We start from the raw sequence: 23007 nt of genomic DNA on the forward strand, positions 1-23007 counted from the left end.
AACACCATACAAGACATGAATAGACAAAACTGAAATGGGAGTGTATGGACCCAGAACCAAACTAAAAAAATCTGTCCAGTTCAATCTAGAAACTATCGCAAACAAGAAATCATTATCATGTCCGATAGCCAAGTAGCCATTAGAGCTTTAAGTTCCAATATAATAAAATCCAAACTATTTTGGGAATGTCCAGAAAAATTGAACGAACTAAGCAGGAAAAAAAGGGAAACGGAATAGCTGACAGACTCGCTAAAGCAGGGACAGACAAACCCTTCACAGAACAATAGAAAAAACATTAGAAGAAGTTAGGTAGGGGTAAAACCAATTACTGGGACACCTTACAGAAGCTGAGATAAGCAATGACTCTCTTGGCAATCTATAACCAAAGAAGATCTACTGAATGTATCAGCCTAAGAGCAACCTACGAATACTGACAGGAGTCTTATCGGGGCGCGGTCGCCTCAATGGACATTAAGACGCTAGACTTAGATTCGGGTGCGCAGAGGACGACAGTTCTATCCACATACTCTCGAAGTGAGAAATACTTTATATGGGAGCGTATGAAATAGAAGATCTCTGACAGCTATAGCCATTCCATATTCTAAACTTTGTAATAGGAGTGCGATTAACAGATCAGTGGTAAACACTGGGTTCCCCAGAATCGCAGCAATGGAAGGAAACACAATAAATCCTTTGGGTCGCGGTAAATAGGATACCCCAATATATACATACATCTATACATCATGATGATGTCTTACCAAATAGACTAATCAACTTACGTAATAATACTTCGTATATTAAATATTGGTGGCTGTTTTGAAGATTTTTTTCATTTGTTATCTCGTGGCAACTCACTTATGTTTTAATGTTGTTATTTTTATTGAGTAATTTTTTTTATTAGGTACTAATATCAGATTGTCTCTCCAAAAATCCATTAATTCAATTTATGCCAGCTATTTAGTGGTCTTTGTTGAATTTGTGGGGACTATTATTTCTAGTGGCCAACTTGTTTACCAATCGACGTGCATCTGTCATAGATGAACCAAATAGATTTTTCTTCATACCTCTAAGATAAGTTGCCAACTCAAGTTCCTGTTCATTTGTGAAGACACATCTGAATTTTCCAGCTTTCTTATCTAATTCTATGGCTGCGTTTCGTCTGCGGTCTTTATTTGACCCAATGTTGATTTTGGTATACCGAATTGTTAGAAGCTTCATCTAAGCCTTGTTCTGTATTGGTTATCGCCGATATTGCCTACTCTATAACGTCAAGGGACCTCTTCTGTCGTTTTGTTTTTTTAATAAAATTATACACCAACTGAAATTGACAATACCATCCTCAAAACAAAAGAAGAGGCAGAAAGATACCTCGAGCCAGAATAACACGAGTCCCGTTCTACACCATCCCATTCCGGGGCAGGATTAATCCAAACGAACATTTGTGAGGTTATGCGGTCCTATTTTTTGACCACATGATTATAATTGAAAGTTGTAATATCGATCAGTTACAATCAATAGAATATCACTTACCTTGGATTGAAATCACAAGAGGTTTATAAAATAACTTTAGAAATTAAGAAGATCTGAACACACAACATACATTGAACAGAAATCGGGGATGACTGAGCCAAACAAATGATAGACATTATGGACAAATCTCATTCTTCCCTACCTGGTCCGTTCCATCCCGTCTTTCCCTATACAGATTTTTTGAATAATTTGACAATTTACTTTTATTCCATATTTTGGAAAACTTATTCTCAAAATAAGAGAGGCAGACCAACATATACATCTGCAAACAGATAACAAGAAATAGAAAAATCTGCAGGGTATGTCATTTATTTTATTTTGTGGAATCATTTTCAAAAATTTTGATTGAATTGTGCAAGTTTTCTATGAAACGTGTTTTTTTCATATGTATTTATAAAGAGGTTAGAGGGAGCATCTAACTACAATGGAATACCCAGTACAATTGAAAACGATATTTTTAATATCCGCACTCTAAGTTCTACATTTTTTTATTGATGGGACTATAGAAAATTCAATTTAAACTAAATTTTCACAAACCGAAACGCACCCTATTATAGTTTAGTAATTTTTAAGATATAGGTAAATCACTATCTTTATGATCGTTATCATAATGAACACAAAATGAGCATGAAATTGAATCGTAATGTAAATACAGACGGATAATGAACTTTACGTAATTTCACTTTATGTAATAGCTCAATGTGAAAACATAATTGTTTTATTAAAAGATTAAAATACTTTGTTTTATTAATTTAGTAGCAAATTGATTATGAATAGAGACATTATTTTATTTTTATTTATAATTCGTCACAAGAATAGTTTCTACTCTACTAAACTACTCGCTCTAATACTTTGACGAAATTAACAGAAGTTCGAAAAAAATGTCCACCCTCTCGTGCAAACATGCAAGGAACTCAGTGTACTCGAACTTCGAATCCTTTGACTCGGACCAAAAACCGACAATAATTGGAAGTTGATCGAGTCGGGGCAAGGTAGAACAAAGTAAAGTGTGTCCCAATACATTCGGTTATCTTCAATTAACTTTGCGAATAGTGTAGTGCAGCGTTTCTCAACCTTTTTTGACCCACGGACCAGTAGATTTGTTAAAAAAAATGCGGACCATTGATATTTTCTGTCATTTAAATTCAACTCACTACTGTCATATGTTATGAAAGGGTTTGTTATTCACACATTTCTTTCACACGTGGTTTTTTCAGATGGGAAATATTTTTCGAAACTCGAAAATTTCGAAATATTTAAATATTGTAAGTGTTGCCCAATGATTTTATTTAATTTTCATAAGTTATCTTATTGCAAAGTAACAAAATCAAAATAATCATGAAAAATATCAATATTATTGTTATTTTCTTTATCCCCCTAAAAATGCAACTTGTATGAAAAATATTCTGTAGGTTCGTTACTTCCATCGATAAGAATTACACTTGTAGGATTTTCGAGATTTTGTCTTCAGTGTCGTACTAATCATAAATTACGTAGAACTAAAGTAATTTTTTTGTGGATAGGGGACATGTCCGCGGACCAGTAGCACGATGCGAAGTGAGGTTCATCTCAACACTATTTTATTCGATTAACCTTGAACAATATACTGAGTATTTCTTCTGTTGGAATATCAGAACAATACAAATAAATAAAGTCTTATGAAAATTTCCACTTTTTCATTCTTTTTAAGTTTATCACCCGTAATTCGTCCTTGGAAAATATAGTTTTTCCAATATCAATTGCAGATTATAAAAACTATATAAAAACCCTCACCGACAATTTTGTTTGATCTATCTACTATAGGCGTAGATACTTCATTTCATAAATTTATTATTTTTATAAATACTTTTAAAAATTAGTATATTTTATGAGAGAAAGTATTCGTTAAAAGGCAAGCGAATCATTATAAATTTGACGGCATTATACGCCGTTAACTAGACAAATGCACTTAATTGTAGTCCTGTTTGGAACTTTAAACAGGATATCAGACGTGAACTGGGCCCTTTTTGTACCTCAATTATTTTTTTTTGTTGGAAAACGAAATTTCAAAGCAGAAACCATAATAGAAAATAAATTCTTTGCAAATAAAACAAAAACATTTCAATTCCAAAGTACTTTTATAAATAATAATAGTAGTCAGAATCGTTTAAACTGAAGTCATCATTTGATTGAATTATGAAGGGCTGTAAAGAGGGTAAAACCACATACTCATCTTCTTTTTTGATAACATGTTCAACCAATACAGTTTTACCAAAGTTCTTGGCGGCCTGCTGCTAGAACTTTCTATACGAGTTCTACAACCTCTTTACTCATTTCTGGAGGCCGATTACATTTTCGTAATTCTGATTTTCCCATATTAATAATACCTAAAAATTATGTTATTCTTTTTGATGTGTATACTGCTTTTTGTTTTCATGATATTTATGTGATTTTGTTTTTAATACGGTATTTAGGGACGGATGTGATTGGCTCTTTTCTATTGATAAGAACTGCCAACGGAAAAAGATAAAATTCGTTTATGTTGAAAGTCACTAACGTCTGACTGATCGGCACACAGCGATGCCAAACGACAACTATGAATCGGCCATTAATCAGTAGTAACAAGTACATAATAATTTAGTTTATCTATTGCAAACGAGTAAAATGGGCAACAAAATATTGACTGTATTTATAATTTTAAATTTAGATGAACATAGCTGATTTTGTATTATAGCTGCTCTACTATCCAACTAAATTGTGAACTTCCTTGGCCTCTATTACGAGAAAACAACGTGAACAATATTTACTGTCGTTTCTCCCCACCTTGATAGATGTATATCTATTTTTTGTTAGAACATTGAATCCGCGGCCAAGATAATAATTTACAGATATTCTTTACATGTGCGAGATTTATGTGTAAAATCTGGATTTAATTTTAGCTACGCGTTTTGAAGTGAGTTGAAAAATCTCGGTTCTTTGACCCTGTTTTTACAAACTAAAATTTATTGTAAGGGTACTTTGGCCATCAAATTATTTTGTTTGCACAATAGGAGGTCAAAAAATAGTAATATTTTCAAGATATAATTTGCATGGAACATAAGTTAAATAATACTGGGTGTGTTTAAAAAAATGAACGAGGATTAATTACACGAGGTGTCATAAAAGATATGGTGAATTATTTTATAACACTAACACTACTAGTTGCTTGAAAAATACCCCTGTATTAGAAAGTATATATACAGCGTTATGTTTCAAGTTTGAAGACGACCCGTTGTTTAGTATTTGTTTGGCAGCCATCAATAATGAACGTTTTTAGTGAATTTGTAAGCATGGAAAAAATTAGTCATTGTTATGTAATACAATACCTTTATTTGAATATGAAAACTGAACTAGATTCCACTCTAGGTGAGACTGCTCCTTCGTTATCAACAGTGAAATATTGGGTAGCAGAGTTTAAACGAGGCCGTACGACTTGCGAAGACCATCATCGCCGTGATCGACCAAATGAGGTGAAGACTCCAGAGATGTTGAAGAAAATTCATAAAGTGGTACTAGATGATCGTCAACTGAAAATGCGCGAGTTAACAGACATTTCAACAAGTGCGGTACATCGCATATTACGAGGATATATTGAAAAATTCTTAGCCTACTATAGAACCAAACAAAATTTCAATGTCAAAATATTTTATTACTCAACATTTTCTCCTTTTAATTAGATACATTTATTACAGAGAACTTGCAACGTCTCTAAACCTTCCAAAAAAATGTTTCTTCTTGCTCTGCAAACCAGACCTCCACAGCTTTTATTACCTCCTCGTTAGAAGAAAAGTTACGACGAAAATTTACCTCTTTTGAAGCTTGCAGTCCAGTTTTTCACGGTCGCATACGAAGGACATTGATCACCAAGGGTATTAAGCATATATTCGTGAATCTGCTTACCTCTTAACCCTTTTAAATACAGGTACTTGATGATGGCTCGATACTCCAATTTTTCGATTTTCACAATTTCGGTGGACATCTTTTTTCTTTTAATTTATTGCGTAGGTTAGGTTAGGTTAACCACTATCTCCACTCGAGATTCACTCGGATGCCTTAGGCCCATTGTGGTGCCCTTGCTGACTTTTCAGTCAGCACTATTTCACTCCCCTTCCCTATCTCTTCCGTTGCCAGGTCCTTGCCACCTTCCCAAGCTTTTCCAGTTTGCAATGAAGTGATTCAGTTCCTCAACACCCAGCTCCGCTGCTTCTTCCAGACATTCCAATGTCTCACTCCCCATGCATTGTAGTCGGTTCAACGCCAATGCTGTGCAGTGACACATTAGGTGTTCTATTGTCTCTTCCTCTTCACTGCATTCTGCACAGAGACATTCGTCGGTTTTGATACCTATTGTCCTGAGTCAAGAGCCTACTGTGCAGTGACCGGTAATCACTGCTACGACCCTTCAGATCGAGCCTAGCAGTTCTGTTGTCTTCCTCTTCTGTAGCACGGCCACAAGGAGCGTGAGATGACACAGTCATCTCTATTACTCCATATCTTGCCGTACTCTCCCTCTAATCTATGTTATATCTATCGTGTCTCTCAGCAATTTGATCGGTGGTAGTGGTAGTAGTAGTTCGTGCTTGTTCTTAATTTGGCTAGTTCGTTTGCCATTTGATTCCCTTCTACATTGCTACGGACCCTTCCGTGAATATCGAGTTACTTACTGTTCCTGGGTTCTCTTCCCAGTCCTCTCTCGTTGGTATAAGGATGTTCAGGTCTATATCAAAAGTCAGTCTGGCGGTAGTGTAGTCGGTACGTTGTTTCAACACACCTTTGTCTACTGTATCCGCGATATTCTCTATCTCCCTTAGTATACTGATGTGCCCATAGTTGGATTGTTTCCAAAGCCCAGTTTCCCTCAGTCTGACGGCACTTTTAGCTGCTAATCCTTTTATGTGCAGATTCAGTGGTTTCAGATTCAGTAGCACATCCAGTGCGGCCTCGGGTGTGCTTCTTGTGCTCCCGTTATGCCGATAGCTGCTAGCCTTTGCACCTTGGCGAGTTTTTCCGCATATGTCTTCTTTTTCATGGCCTCCCATCACACTGCGGCTCCGTAAGTTATAATGTGTCTTACGACCTCTGTATACATCCAGTGTATAAGCTTTAGTTGTACTCCCCATTTTCTTCCAAACATCTTCCTACAAATGTAGAAAGCGTTGATTCCCTTTTTCATCCTATCCTCCACATTCCTTTTCCAGAAAAACTTTGAATCTAGGATTAATCCCAGATATTTGCCTCCATCAAATCGCTTAGCGTCTGTGGGTGCTTGCCCGTGACGAGCAGCACGACATCATCGGCATAATTTATTACTCTGGTTTACTTTTTTGACGTCAAACTTTACATTGATACTTCTAATAAGTTATTGCTATGGTAACGCAATATTTTGTTTATGCATGGAACTGGTCTAGGCTAACAAGATATCAATACCTCCGCGTAACTGAAACTTTTGTTATGAGAAAGCTGTTGCCAAGATGGGTGCGGCTTTTGCTCACGATGGAACAAAAACAGCGTCGTGAAGATGTTTCCATAGAGTGTTTGGCAATGTTTCATAAAAATAAAGCTAAATTTTTGCGCCGTTTCTTAACCTTGGATGAAACCTGGACCCACCAAATCTCAAAACAATAAACTGAAAAAGGAGAACTGATCCAAAGAAGGCAAAAACCGTTCCTCCTGTCATGCTGTCGGATTTTGAGGATGCGGGTGGGATAATTTTCCTTGACTATCTTGAAAATAGTAAAAACTAACAACGGCGAGTATTATGCGAACTTATTGCAACGTTTGAGCAAAGATATCAAGCAAAGTGGCCGCATTTGTCCAAGAAGAAAGTGTTTTTTCATCAAGACAACGCTCTAGCTGGCTTGCTTTTATAATATATTTTGTATTTCATTTTGAAATATGTACAATGTTTGTTAATGTTTTTGGTCACACCTAGCATCACTGGATGCTATTATCATGCAAATCGCCTTATGAAAATATTAACATTTTTTTAACCTCCCACTGTTGAAAAAATGTATTTGAAAACATGTGTTTTAATATGTCAAAGCAGAGTCAATGAACTGAAATCTTAGACTCGTTTAAAAAAGTAAAATGTAAATTCAACCTTTATAAATAAATCTGTCACATGCAAAGTGTATTGAAAAAGTTATTATATTGATTAAAAAAACTGCAGTTGGATAGTGATACTAAAAGCACGATGGGGAGAAACATTAAAGTATATGTAACACGGAAAACACACAACTAATATACACTGCTCAAAATATTTCATTATATATTAGCATCTCCAAAACTTTAACAATATAGAAATCCCAGTTAAACAAAATTCTGCTAGGACTAATATAAATAATATTGTAACTTTTATGATAATAAAACTGAATAGTGATGAGCAAGAGTCGTCTTGGTCTTGCAGAGAAACCAAAATAGACGAGCTCAAGTACGCAAAATCAAGATCAAAATCAAGACCAAGCTCTGCTAAACTTGTGATGATTTTCGTTAACAAATTTTAATTGTTTAAATCTCACTCTCAATTCTAGGATTTAAATTGATTGAAAGTGGGTATATAGAGGAAAAATTTCGTTTAAACGTTTATCAAAAATTTAGGAATGGGTTTAGGGTTATTCAAACTTAATATCTAGTTGTGTGATGCTGAATATACTGATCAAAATATTGTCATAAGTTCTATTATTGTAAAATTACGGTTATAAAATAACGAAAATGTTATAACAGATTTTCTCACTTTGTAAAACAACAATCGGGGTACAAACGTAAATAAGGAACCTCTCATTGAGAATTATACAGAGTTGTGCTTAATATAATAAGATAATTTTATTAAAAATGAATACAAAGATGAAATTGTTGCTTCAAAGTTTTATTTGTAACTACTGTAAACTGGAGTAAAAGTACATAGCACTTTTTGATTAAAGAGCCAAAAAATATTTGAAAGAAGAAGTTGTTAAGACCATTTTATTTTTGTTATTTTTGTTGCCATAATATAGATACAATAAGGTGAATATTTTATAACAGTAGAATCATGTGGTCTTTATTTGTAATACATATATACTACAATACAATTGTTCTAAATAACTGGCATCACATTCATCTTCCTCAGAATCACTGTCGTTAAAATCAATTACATGACTGGTACGAGTTGCATTTATTGGTTTTAAACTTTTTACGTGATCTATGGCATTTTTCCAATTCTCGGTGCTAATGTTTCAACATTTTTTCATTATCAGTTCAACAACAAAGGAGGAATTTTTCGGTGAAATGTTGTTATTTCTTGTCTGTCTTTTTAGTTGGAACCATTATTGGATTTAAAACACAGTAGTACGGGGGTAATCTTAAAACAGTGTGTTCTCGCAGCTCACAACTAACTACTGATTGTGTACTTTACAATTAAATTAAATGTTGGAATGGAATTCTCGTACCACATTTTGTATGACCTCAGGGTGTGTTTAAATATACTTTATATTTTAAATGATCTCATAAGAAGTAATCGAGAGGAGACAAATCAGGGGATTTAGCCGGTCATTCGATCCTTCCACGTCTTCTAATCCACTTATTGGGAAAAATCTCGTTCAAATAATTTCCAACTGAACTATTTCCAAAGACAATTAAGTGTATAATGCCGTCCAATCTATAATGATTCGATTGCCTTTCAACGAAAACTTTTTCGCATACGATATACATATTTTTAAAAGTATTTATAAAAATAATAAATTTATATATTGGGGTATTTACGCATATGATACATCAAACAAAATTATGGGCAAAGGGTAATCTCCAATTGATGTTGGAAGAACTGTACCTACTTTATCACATCCAATTTGGGAACTACCGAGAAGGGATTAGAAGTAAACAAAAGTGTTTTTTTCATTGTTCTTTCTTTCAAGAGTCGTTAAAAGTGTAATTTTATTCGGGTGTGATGAGAAGAATAACATTTTTGTCAGAGAGTTTGCAGATAGAAAGTTTTATCTCTTTTGAATGTAAGTATATGTGTAACGACCGTCATAAATTTAATTTAAAAAGCAGAATTTAGAATATAACTGATGATTTATTATAGATATATAAACGTTTATTGTATTTTGGTTTACTAATTTATTCCTAATATTGTACTAAATTGTATTTTGTAAAAGTTGAGCCCGCATGTTGACATGGCCTGTCTTCATACCGCACAAGTCAATTCGAGGGTGGCTCAAATGTAAACTGGAAGTTTTGATTTAGCGCGCGAAAAATGTAGAATTGTAAAAGTGGATGCACTGGATTTAGACTGCTCTGTTACGAAGCGTAGTGAACAACTGGGACCGCGTATCCTCGCTTTTTAATCTACGTACTTATAGCCATGAGCGAAAAGGATATACCAGTGCCAGTTGCGCATTATCATTCGTTTTTTGGTTAAAGATAATGTAAAATCTGCAGAAATTTATGAAAAATTACTCGAGTAATGCGGGGATGAGTGCCTCTTCAAGACTTAAATGTATGAATAGTGTTCCGCCTTCCTAAAAGGCCGAGATGGTGCTCAGCTTGCCACATGCGCTTCGCCCCAGAACAAGTATTACCGATGATTACGTCAACGCTATAGAACAACACATTTGGGAAGATCAACGCAATATGGCTAAAGAAGTGGGTATTAGCGTAGGTAATATTGAGCAAATAATTCATGAATGACTTGGTTACTTTTGAATTTTGAGCAATATTCACTCTGGGCACTTTAGACGTGTCTCCTACAACAGTATGAAGAGGGAGGAGAAAATTTATTGCACCGAATATTAACCACAGACGAGACTTGGGTACACCACTATATTCCGGAGAGTAAACGCGCGTCTATGTAGTCGACGAAGGAAGTTAAAGTGAACGTTACACTATCAACGAAGGTGTTATGTACTGTGCTTTAGGACATGAGAGGAGTAAATGCGGTTGATTTTCTTATTGAACCTAACCTAACCAACTGTGGACGCGAAATATACACCCCACAAAAACTATCGAATCACTAGTATTTTACGATATATTTAATACTTGATTTCAGTTTTTTGGGACAATCTGAATATATATCAACTTAACAGATATTTCTAGTTTCTCATATATATCACAATTTGACAAAAATTTTTTGGAAGCAAAAATGCTCGAATAAATCATTTCTGTCTTGGAGTCTGCATTGAGATTGAGAACTTTCTAAGCAAATTATGTTATTGTATAGTGAAAATTTAAATTTATTTTCTTAATAATGGATGTGCCTCAACGTTTAATAAGACATGTGAAGAATGAAGAAGCCGATAGAATAATCGCGCTCATACAAGATGGCAGGGCAGCTAACCAGAAGACCCAGAGAAGGCCACGAAAGGGTAACTTCGGTAGTAGATGATCGTTATTTGAGGTTAACGGCGTTAAGAATTAGGCATACCACCGCTCGAAGGCTGCAAACAGATCTGTTGACAGCTCGTAATGTCCGAATAAGCCTACAAACAGTTCGAAATAGGCTGAGAGAAGCAGGTATACGAGCCAGAGAGCCAGCTAGAGGTCCACGTCTTACCAAAGAACATCGAGTAGCAAGATTAGAATTTGCTCGAGAGCACGCAAATTGGAATATTCAAGATTGGTCCAGTATTTTAATCACGGACGAATCAAGATTTTGTCTGTATTCATCAGATAGGCGTGTACCAGTATATAGGCGACGTGGTGAAGGGCACGATCAGGCTAATTTTTGTCAAACTGAAAAATTTGGTAGTGGCTCTATCATGGTTTGGGGAGGAATTTCTTTCGAGGGTCGCACGGAGCTAGTACAAGTGAATGATTGAAGACTAAATGCTGACAAGTACATAACCAATATCCTAGAACCTCATATAGTGCCCTATATACCTCATATCGGTGATAACTCTGTGCTAATGCACGATAATGCTCGAGTGGTTCGGCAGTACTTAGAAGAGGTCGAGATACCCACCCTGAATTGGCCTGCACGTAGCCCGGACCTTAACTCAATGGAGCACGTCTGGGACCATCTAGGATGGCAAATTCAACAACATCCGGCACCAATAATAACACTAAATGATCTTCAAAATTTTCTTTTTAACTTCTGGGAAAACATGCCACAAGGATACGTCCAGAATCTGTTTAGAAGAAAAAGAACCAGAATGGAAGCTGTAATTAGAGCGAGGGGCGGCAACACACGCTATTAGAAATTCATTGGCTGGTTTTAGTTTAAGCACCTTTCATTTTTTCGTATATATGTTTTGTACAATTTTTTTGATATTTTCTATGTTTTGTCATCTGTAGATTGAACTGATAAAATAAATGTAGCAAAACGCGTATCTATTGGTGTTTTAATTCGTAATAATAATAAAATTCGAAAAACAGGCAACACATTTAAGATATTAAAAAAAAAAAAATGAGTGATGCGATAATTTTTGTGGGGTGTATATTATAGTAACCTCCTAAAAAACTGTGTATAGATCAAAACTACGCAATATTCCAATTCATAGTGCGCCAGATGGCATACAGCTCAGCTTACGATGGAAACATAGTCCCGATTTGTTCCTATGCGACCATTATTTATTTGGTGCACTGAAAGAGACACTTACGGATTCGGCAATTCGAAAGCTATACGGAGATAGAATCCTTCATGCGTAAATGGTTACGTGGCAAGACGAGAGATTATCACGAAAAAGACATCCCAAAACTTAGGTAGAGAACGTTTTTATGTATAATTTACCAAAAAATCATAGAATAAACTATCACTAAAGAACTAAAATTCTTCCCAGAGCCGTGTGGTTTGTGATTCTCAAATGAAAAATCAGATTATTGTAAAAAACGTCAATCGTTGTTATAGGTGTCTTAATATTAATTTTAAGGACTCTAACTTTCATTATATTTTTTTCGTAATGCTTAAGAAAGTTTTCAGAGTAGGACAGAGTAAAAAAACAATGATTTTAACTCTGTCCAATGATGATAGTGAGGCCCAATAATAAGCTTTCTTCAAAAAACTGTCCGTTCATTTCATTTTTTTTACTTAAGTAATGTCAAAGCATATACCATTTTATTTTTCAAAGCTTCAAGTTTTACGTAATAATTTTAAGTTTTACCTAATAAATACTGCAAAGTGTTAAAAATATAATTTCATAAATACTCTATATGATATAAGTATAACTTTGAGAAGAAATCATCATATTAATTATTTGTAGTTTTTATTAATCAGATTTATGTACATTAATATCTTACACATTAATTTAGAATATGTTCAATTTTACTTATTCAATATAATCACAATAGGGAAATAATTGAGGCGTTTCTTACAAAAACCACCACAGTCCAGTTTTGACTTTTTTGGGAAAGTAGAAAAAACTTTATGTCGCCCAACGTTCTGCTTAATTTGGTTTTTTATTATGTAAAACATATTTTATTTTATAATTAGCGAATGTCGACCAAAAAAAAAAACTAATAAAAATTTTGGTAATATTTCAAATAACAACGTAGTTTTTCCTTTTTTTATGGACAATTGTTGTTTTTATGGGAATTTATATTGAACTGAGGATTTCAGTATGCAAAAGGTTAAAAGAATGTTTATTTTTAAACAGTGTTAAGTTGTAATAACTACAAAGAAAATCGGCATCATTGTTTAATCTTCTGCGCCACTGCTATTGTCTTCGTTGTCTATTTCAACTTCAGTTCAAGTACTAGTACTGGTGCTGGGCTGAGCAAGGTTTGATTGCAGATTGAGATAATAGTGGACATTCTCGGAAACTTTAAATCATTTAGCAAGATTTCGTAGAAAACCTAGCTTCTGGTGTTTGATTTGAATCTCACCTTGATACAGGGGCTTTAATGTTAGCTCGGTATCAAGCTTCTACCGGTTTCGCAGATGTATTGTTTCCCAGGCACCTATGTAAGATTGCTTAGTTAATATATATTCTACTTCAGCAGTTATTTTAATCAATCTTACTGATTTTATTTTCATCGGAGGCTTTCGATTCGTTATAAAAAATGGCTTCAAAACTTCAGCCATATCAAAAAAAATCTTTTTGCTCTGCTTTCACAATCTTAAAAGGAGAAGGCTTCTCTTTAGCTGCTGATATTAATCTATCCCAGTAATACTGTAATTCTGTAGTGTTCTTCCTTTGTTTTGCATCAATTAAACTGAAATATTGATCGTTGGGTCGTCGGAAATGTCCACGAATAAGAAAATAATATTTGATGGTTTTGCTAATTTTGAAAATGTGAACTAAGGCATAAATGTCTGTAGTTTTTATATATATCTATATATCTGTTTAAGCTACAATTCTTATTTTCGTCTCTCGAGCAATTGCTATGGGTCCGATTTGGTTCAAAATTAGCATACATGGCTTTTTTGGCGGCGGATTGATGTTATTAGAGTTTGGTTGAAAATAAATGAATATTTCGAGGGGTCGCAGTGCAAAAAAGTGGTTTTTGACCTTTGCTGACCTCTGCAGGTCAAACGAAAAGCGACTGAAAAATGAAATTTCACATGTAGGATCAATTAGTTGCGAGATGATTCCCTGTCTAAGGTCGAAACTTTCCATCTCCACCCCTTTCCATTTTATGGTCATTTTTGTTATAAATTCTTATTTTTTGGCCAGAAAAAGTTTAACTAGAGGGTTCGAATTTCGCATGCAAGTAAGGATGATGTTGGAGAATTGTCTTTCTCAAGTTCAAAGTTTTCTTCTTCAGTTCTTCTAGCACAAAACGCCCGAAATCATTTTGATCGTTGTAATTGTTGAACTGGACCGCTTCCCATTTAATGAATAATACGAGTATGATCGTTGCTAGGGTGATTTTTTTTACTTCCCATTTTCGAAATTTCTTGTCAATATGACAATTTTTTTTTGTTGTCAATTGGAATTGAACAAAAGTGTTCGAGACCACCGCGTCTATTGAAATTATGAATTTTCATTCGAGAGAGAGAGTTAACTTGTGAAATGAAAAGTTATTGAGGAATAGCAAATTTTCCATATAAAGAAATAAGATTGAGAATTGATATCATTCCCAAGAAATTCATTTTATGGAAAGATTTGTTTGTGTATTAGTTAAATTCTTCATTCGACGAAAAATTCGACTTTCGTGATGGAGCTTTGGTGCTAACGGCTTTTTTTTTATTTTGTCTCGGGCATCCATCACTAAACAACACGCAACAAGTCTTTGTTGCTTATATCTATCCTATTAAAATAATGCAACAACAAAGAAGTAACATCATTCTAGCCTTTCTTGCCGACAGTTTCATCGTACACTAACATAGTTGCATCATTGGTTGCCAAATCATTCACTTCAAAAACATAGTACCAGAGCTGGTCTGGCAAAAAAACCATCATCAGTTTAAATGTGGGGCAATGGCAAATTTTGCATGTAATCAAACGATAAGCACATAATGAGGCTTTGCTGTAAGTTCACATTGCCTCTTTATCTCATAGTATTTGTATAGATGAAGATTTTTTTCTGTTTCAATACTAACTTTATGTTCTTCTAAGCCAGTGTATAAATTTAGTTTTGATATAAATATACCACAAATGGTACACGTGTCAGATCTCGGCAGTCCAAACTTAATATTAAATGATGTGAAAATTGACCAATATGCTTTGTAGGATACATTGATACGAGTATGAAACTTTCTAAAAACATTTTATACATTGCTTTGACAGGAAGTGTTTCTGGAAGGTATAATCTGTTTGGATTTTTTTGTCGTGAATAATGTGATTGCAGAAGTTTGAATGACTGGATATGGGTTTTTATCAAATTCGTTACAGGCTCCGGTATTTTCTTTTGCCTGTTATTATGCCTTCCTCTTCTATCGTCTTGTGATTTACCTTGAAGTAAAAGATTATTTTGCAGTCTGTACTCTCTCTCTAGTAGCACCAAATATGCTTAAAAACGTCTTAAAATATACTGGATATTCTTTGCCTTCCACTCTTGTCTTGTAAGAAAACACTGCACTGATACTAAACGATTTCATTCTGTCATTTCCTTCTTCTACATTTGGTTTATCATCACATGTATTACTAACTTTTCTGGATCTAGAACGAAGCGGAGCAATTTATTAAAATTTCAAAATGTTACGATTTGGTTGTAATACTGACGAGAGTCAGTATTACAATTAATGATATTATACAATCAAACATCACAAAAAATATCGTTTACAGTAAAAAATTTGTATGGAAAGCTTTCATGGATATTTGCAATGATAGAAAGTATCAATTAGAAGGAAATCCTTCGGCGGAAGGATTTACAAGAAAAGATGGTACAGAGTTTAAAGAAACTACGGTCAAAATCATGAGTAACCTAACAAGTAAGCTGTCACAAGAAAAATATTACAAAGAAATGAAAGTTATTATTCAAATGGTTGAATTTCAACAAGGGCAAGCTGCCCGCGATTCTATACGACGAAAGCTCACACACATAGCGGCGATAGAATTAGCTTGGCGAGGTTGTTGCTTACTAGACTGACTTTTTTGTATCGAATCAAATATCTGTAACAGATCGAGAATATAAATGTATTCAGCAAGATTTCCGAAGGTGGTTTTTTTTAATAGAAAACAACAAGGTTTGTCATTCAGATTTTTTAAAAACTTGATATCAAAAAAGGGGCAAAATTTTAAAATCAACAGATTTCTATGAATAAATCGTCACTAGGAATCCTATTGGAAGAAATACGATTCAAAATTGGACAAAACGTCTGCGAAAGCGATTGGCTTGAATACTAAGAAAAAAAATCACTAATAACACCAATAGATCGACTGCGGTTAGTCGATTGGCCAAAAGTGGTATAAAAGAGCAAGAGCTGATAAAAATTATGGTGCACAATAATGCTAACTTAATATAACTCTACTTCATGTAGCACAATATTGACGAAGAACATCATAATAAAATTATTAACAGCATACGTCTCCATCAGTTATGGAAACTAACACGTCTGGATCTTAACTTTTCAAATTGTTCTTTTGTTAATTGCGCCGTTAAATAAATTGTTTTAGCTCTGTATATTTCTATAATTAGCTACCTATATATAATCTATAAAATTTTCTATATGAATAACTCTCGAGCGATAAACGGTCAAAAATTTTATGAAAACTTCCTCAAGCTTGTCGCTTATAGGCCTACGGCATCGGTTTGTATCCAAGCAACAAGCTTTCTAAATCTGTTATAAAATTTTTTCGAACAATTATCAATGTCCTTGGGTTATTACTACTGAGAATAAAATAAAAGAGTAAAATGGCGTTCTCACTACAGAAATGGTATCAAAACGAAACTATGATATGGACAGATATAAATACTTTCAGTGTTCAAAGAGTTATGGCACGGCGAGTTGTCATCTCGTCTTTTCCAGACTAGCATTTAAAATAAGGAAATTACAGTTGCTCTACTTAAAACACTTACTGTAGTATCCTTAGTCGTTAAGTGAGTTAATTTTAAATCGCGCATATCACTTACTACTTACTAATTTTAAGCAATTTTGAAAGTTATTTTATTATCACCATACAAAGAATTGAACCTCTTTATCACTTTTTTGTAACTTGACTGACATGAAGTTTAATGTTAATGTTTAATATTCATATTTCACGATAGATACTGCAAACACTATTTCACTTAAGTGACTCTAATGGAAGACTGACAAAACGAAACGGCTTTAAAATTGTTATTACCAGTTTTAACACACGTAAGGATGAGACATACTAGTTAAAATATGCGCAGCTTAAATAATTGGTGCTATAGAAGTTCATTCACCTTTTTCTATCACACCTCGTATATTTGAATTTTTACATTATAAAAAGAATACTATATAGTATTACTGAAGAAATATGGTTTTTCATTTCAGTATGCCAAAAATACTCCAACACAAGTGTTCAATATGAAGAAAGGATCGAGCGTCTCCGAAAGCGTAGGCGAAGAACTAACTTCTTCTAAGTCTACGAAATGCCAGGATAAGGAAAAATCCAAAACGTCCGTAACTACGTCCAATCAAGAAAAGAAGCTGAAAAATACATTTGGCTGGGCCAGAATCGATGTTATATTTATGTTAATTTGTTGCGTTTTTTTAGCTTCGTTAAGTTTCTCAATTTTAGTGGAAGCATTACAGACTTTAGTACATATTGATCATCATGATGAGATGCACCATTCCATATCAGTATTATGTATTGGTAAGTTCCCATTGTAATATTTCCAAATGCTTCACAATATGTTTTACTTGAAGCATTTAAACTTAACAGGACTTTTGGTACCTGTGTGAATTTATCCACGGATCTCTACCACGATTATTTTTTCACATAATAAACTGAACTTTTGCGAAAAAAGGAGACATATAATATAAATTATAATACGCTACATAATATTACTGAAATGAATTGAATATTCATGTTTTTTTCATTCATTTGCATTATAAGAAATGTAATTTCTGAATCGGTCAAAAAGCGGGAAGAAAAGTGCCGTAACGCGATTAAAAAATTGTTTTATCAAAATAGTGGACTGTGAACGCTTTCTTTCTCATGTCAATTGGTTTTTTCGATAAACAGTAACACTTTTATTTCTTGATATTCGTTCAAGAAAATCCGTTTTGTGTCTAATTAAAAGGAGAGTATCATTATTATTAGTGATGGAGAGTAATAACGTAGAAAGTTCAAACTGCATACCAGAAGATGTTGTTGAATCGATAACTGCACCGACTATGAATCTTCTCCCTGAAGAATCCAGGGAACAGTATTTAAAGGAATATAATTCTTTTATGGAGTGTCGTACTAAAAAAGGCATAAACAGCTGCACAGAAAGAGTGTTACTAGCTCACTTTGAAACTAAATCCAAAATGTGAAAGTCCTCAATACTATGGTCGACTTATTCAAAACTGAAAGGCACTTATTATCTCACGCATAAGGTATGACAGCAAAACATTTTGATGTAAGCTTAGATATTATTTGTAACATCTTTCAGGTTGCTTTAATATTCGGAATCACAGAAGCTCTACGGAGAAAGGAATTACATAAAATGAAGTGTAACGATATTAATAATACCGAAAATGTTTTAATTATCACAGTACCTGATAGAAAAATTCATGTTGAAGGTCGATTTACTGTTATTGTTGAAATATTTAACAATAGATTAAACTTGGTAAACATTTATGAAAAATATAGAAACCAACGACCCACATATATCAAAAGAGGTCGTTTCTTTTTGTAGTATAGAAATGGAAAATGCAAAAGCCAAGTTGTAGGTATCAATATCTTTTAAAAAATTCCTTCGCTTATCGGAACATATTTGAATTTACCTAATCCAAAAAGCTACACTGGGCATACATTTTGACGCTATTCGGCGTCTCTACTAGTGGATTCCGGTGGTGATATAATTCAATTAAAGAAACACGGTGGGTGAAAATCCAATACAGTTGCGAAGGGTTACGTAGACGACTCGATAAAAAACAAAATGGATTCCGCAGTGAAAATTTCAACAACTAGTTCGACTTCAAGCAACATTGTAAATGTTCACGATCCTACCAATAATCCAATAAGTACTAATACAACTATAGACGATGTTATTTCTTTGAACTCGTTAGTTGTCAATGTTGTCAATTCAAGTAGTAATGTAACTTCTTTTTCACTTCAAATTAATAATGCTCACAGTTGTACTTTTAATATTACTATTACAAAATAATTTTTTTAAGTCTACTGACGTAGAAAAATTTTTATATAAAACTTGTGAGTAAAGTAATACTTTTTTCACGAGTAGGACGACAATTCCTACGAGTGAAAAAAGTCACTTGTATAAATTACTATTAAATATCCAGAAACTAAAATTATTCAACTACTATAAAATTCACCTAATTAAAAAATAATTTTCCTAAAATTTTGATTTTTTATAACGCCAAAAAAATTCAAAAAGTTTACGGTTGAACGCTGTCAAGTATTGATCGTTTTAAAATCGAAGCCCCAAAATTATTTCAAATTGCAAAAGACACTCAATTAAAAACCTATTGACAGAAAATCTTTCGTGTATGACTGAAACGTCTAATATTTTTTTAAACTTTTTCCATTGAATATTTAAATAAACTTAAATACAAAATAGTTCAAGTAAGAAGACAAGAGTCACAAAACCTATACCATTAAGTAGAAATTTTTATTTGATATACAAGTGTCATTTGCAATGGAAAAATTTGAAAAAAATTTCAAAACGAATGATGCGCATCAGCGCTCATACGTAAACTTATTTCTTAGGTGTTATGAAAAATACCCACATCCCACTTTTTTTGTTGGTAGTTTCCTTATTGGGTGTCTTTTGTAATAGGTAAAGAAAATGTGAGAAAATTTTGCAGCTTAATAAATTTGTTTGGCATTAATAAAAAATAATTACACCTCAACTTTTGGATAATTGTTTTCTAACGAAATAAGTTGTCAGTATATGTCTCCTATATCCACATTTTTCGTAAAAGTTCAGTTTATTTTGTAAAAAAATATTCGTGGTAAAAATCCATGGTAAAAATTCGTGGATAACTTCACACGGGTTCAGTTTTCCAAGTCGGATGCTAAATTCCGACTTCCATCACCGGGGTCAAAATTTAAAACTGTTTAAAAAACGATACCCTAGTTTAACAGAACTGAATTTATTAAGCATTACCAGGGTAATTTTATAACTGCAAGTTACAAGAATTCAAAGAATGAAAATTTGTTCCTTGTTATCCTTGTTATACAGGGTGTTCCAAAATTATCTTTACAACTTCAAACCGTCCAATCCATCGGTTAGAAAAAGTTTCGTTGAGATGTTCCCGAACTGCCGTCAACTAGTGTGGTGGTGCACCATCCTGTTGAAAGTAAACAATTGGCTGTAATTCTTCCAACTGAAGAAGAGCAAAGTTTTGAAGCTTATCCAGGTACACGCAGCCAGTAATTGTGGTTTCTATGAAGAAGAAAGGACCAATAGTTTTATTGTGCATAAGCCCATCATGCTCAATACGTTGTTACATGTCTACGGTCAATCGTTTTGGTCGATCTGTTGGTGACAGTGCCTGCAGCAACTGCACCTTATAGGCATACTAACTCAACTGTTTATGAAGAAACCTGTGGATTGTGGTTGTAGGCATTTGGAAGCCTGACGAATTGAAGTTTTCGGATTGTGCTGGAAGGTTTGCCGTATTCGCTCCACATTTTCTGGACTTGTGCTCAGTCGTCCGGCTCCACATTTTCTGAACTTGTACTGGGTCGTCCGGCTCCACTTTTATGCAATACTGATCCGGTGCTCATGAAGCTTGTGTGCCATGTACGGATGGAGGGTCTAGATGGTGGATCTCTTTGAAATTTTGTCCTGAAGTTCAGTTGAACCTGTGTATCTGATTTCGTATCTATTAACCATGACACGCATTGAGCTTTCTGTTGTGGTGTTGCAGTTTATGTTCGAAGTTATGAATTTATGAAGTTGTGAAGATAATTTTGGAACACCCTGTACTTCATATTCAAATTATTATTATCTATAGGAAATATATCAAAAATCATATCAAAGGTTTCTTTTTCAATAAGTTATTCATCATTAATGAAATATGTTGGTTCTTAATAATAACAAAATAAATATCTCTCCAATCGTAGAGATGGTCAAAACATAATTAAATGATCACTAATCACTGATTTAATTTCTAAAAATGGGGAGGCCGTGTTGGTATTAATAGCCTTAGCTAGCAAGATCTGGACAGTTATAGAGGTGTCACTCAGTAGCAATATTAGGTTATTCTAATTATTTAAATCATTTTTTGTCCTTGTTTTCTAGATACACACGGTATATTGTTCATCGATTACTTGGAAAAGGTAAAATCATGACATAATAGCTTATACATTTTGTTTATTGGTTACTATACCAGGAACTCCTTGATCCTTGTTCCATTAACAGGTTTCTTGATACTTTTTCGTATTAAATGTAAGGATGGCTATTATAACATGCATTAACTTTATGGTAAAGAAGAGGTTCTGGTGCCCTGCTTATCTATCCGAAAAACTAGATGTCAATAATGTTTATATCATTCAAACAGACTATTTGTATATGATATTTCAGTCCTTTTCACTAATATCTATCGAAGATTCATGCGCTTATCGTTTTCGAAGATGGTATGTTCCTAATATAAAAATATGCTTCACGTGAAAGAAAATGGTAAAACATTTTAGTGATCCTCTAATTATATCATATTGTGGACTCGATCTATCTCATTTTCTCTAATGTGAATCACCATCACAAAAGATTGCAGCATTGCAGATTGATTCCTCCAGAAGTATTGAGTAAAAACTATTTGTTATTATAGAAACTTTGATAGACTACTTTCAAAATGAAGTATCATTAAACCCAAATTTTCCTTTTGATATTTCAAGAGCTGTGTCTGCAGCTACTAGAGGATTAATTAAATTTAAATGAAAAACAGCCTACCAATTTCTCTCTTTAAAATAAGTGTGACGTACCATTTTGTATTTTTGAAATTTCGATTGGGGTCGATATATAGATAGTGATACATTTTCAAATTGACACCATACCTTTATTGTGCTTCCAACGATTGATTCAATCAATAAATTTATCCGTTGTCATATCAGATATTGCATTTACTTTAGCTTTTGTAATTTCATTTATTATAAATCATGATTGATCATAGTAAACAATAAGAGAATAATTGTCAACTAACAAAGTAATTAGCCCTAACACGTTATTGCTCCAGACCTTTTCAAATTTATTTAATATCATTAAAAAAATCAATCTTATTGTTAATTCGAAATGGCATCTAATCTCTATTGTTATGCACCTCACTATATTTTATGTTCAAGAGAGAAAGGATTATCTATTGTCTACATTTCTCAATTCTGTTCTACAGATAAATAAAACCAAAGTTTATTGGGAAACTTGTTAATAGAAGAAAGTCCTGAAGTTTGAAATTTAATTTCATGAAATATATGATAGTACTGATTTGACCTATGAAAAGTTTCTCACAAAGACAAGACAATTTTTCTTATAATATTTTTATTTTTCACCATATCCTCCTTTTAATTCCATACACTTATATAGTAATGCTTTTACCTTTTCAACCCTTCCAAATGATATTTGCTGTCTCCTCAAAGAAGACATTTACGTAGACGATAACGTCCTTGTCGGATGCTATATCTCTTCTGCATGTGAAACTTTAACGTTAGATAACAGAAAGAAAAGAGTCGCTGGTAGCCAGATCTGGTAAAAATGGTGGGTGGTCAATCAATTCAAAGTGTAATTTGTTAATTTTAGCTATGACGATCCCCCGAAATGTAAGAAGTTGCCTGATAGAAGAGCACTTTCATTTCCTTCAAATGAGATCGCTTTCTGCAATTATTTCTGTACCTTATCTGTCGATGATGCATAATATTCTCTTCGTATTGTTTCGACTTTATGAATATGATCTACGAATCCCATGTTTATCCAAAAAAACATTCGCCTTCACTTTTTTGGCCGATAAAACCGTCTTTGCTTTTTTCACAACTTTTT

The 23007-nt window shown here is 33.7% G+C and overlaps 1 protein-coding gene across 1 annotated transcript in view; it reads left to right on the top strand.

Moving 5' to 3' along the window:
• LOC130441348 (uncharacterized) overlaps positions 1–23007 on the top strand; it is a 99236-nt gene that overhangs the window by 48665 nt on the left and 27564 nt on the right. Inside the window, exon 3 of the mRNA XM_056774975.1 lies at positions 17360–17681. Within this exon, the coding sequence (XP_056630953.1) occupies positions 17360–17681 (322 nt within the window). The remainder of the gene's footprint in view (positions 1–17359; positions 17682–23007) is intronic.

The sequence above is a fragment of the Diorhabda sublineata genome, chromosome 3 (genome assembly GCF_026230105.1).
Source record: "Diorhabda sublineata isolate icDioSubl1.1 chromosome 3, icDioSubl1.1, whole genome shotgun sequence".
In the NCBI taxonomy this organism is placed as follows: domain Eukaryota; kingdom Metazoa; phylum Arthropoda; class Insecta; order Coleoptera; family Chrysomelidae; genus Diorhabda; species Diorhabda sublineata.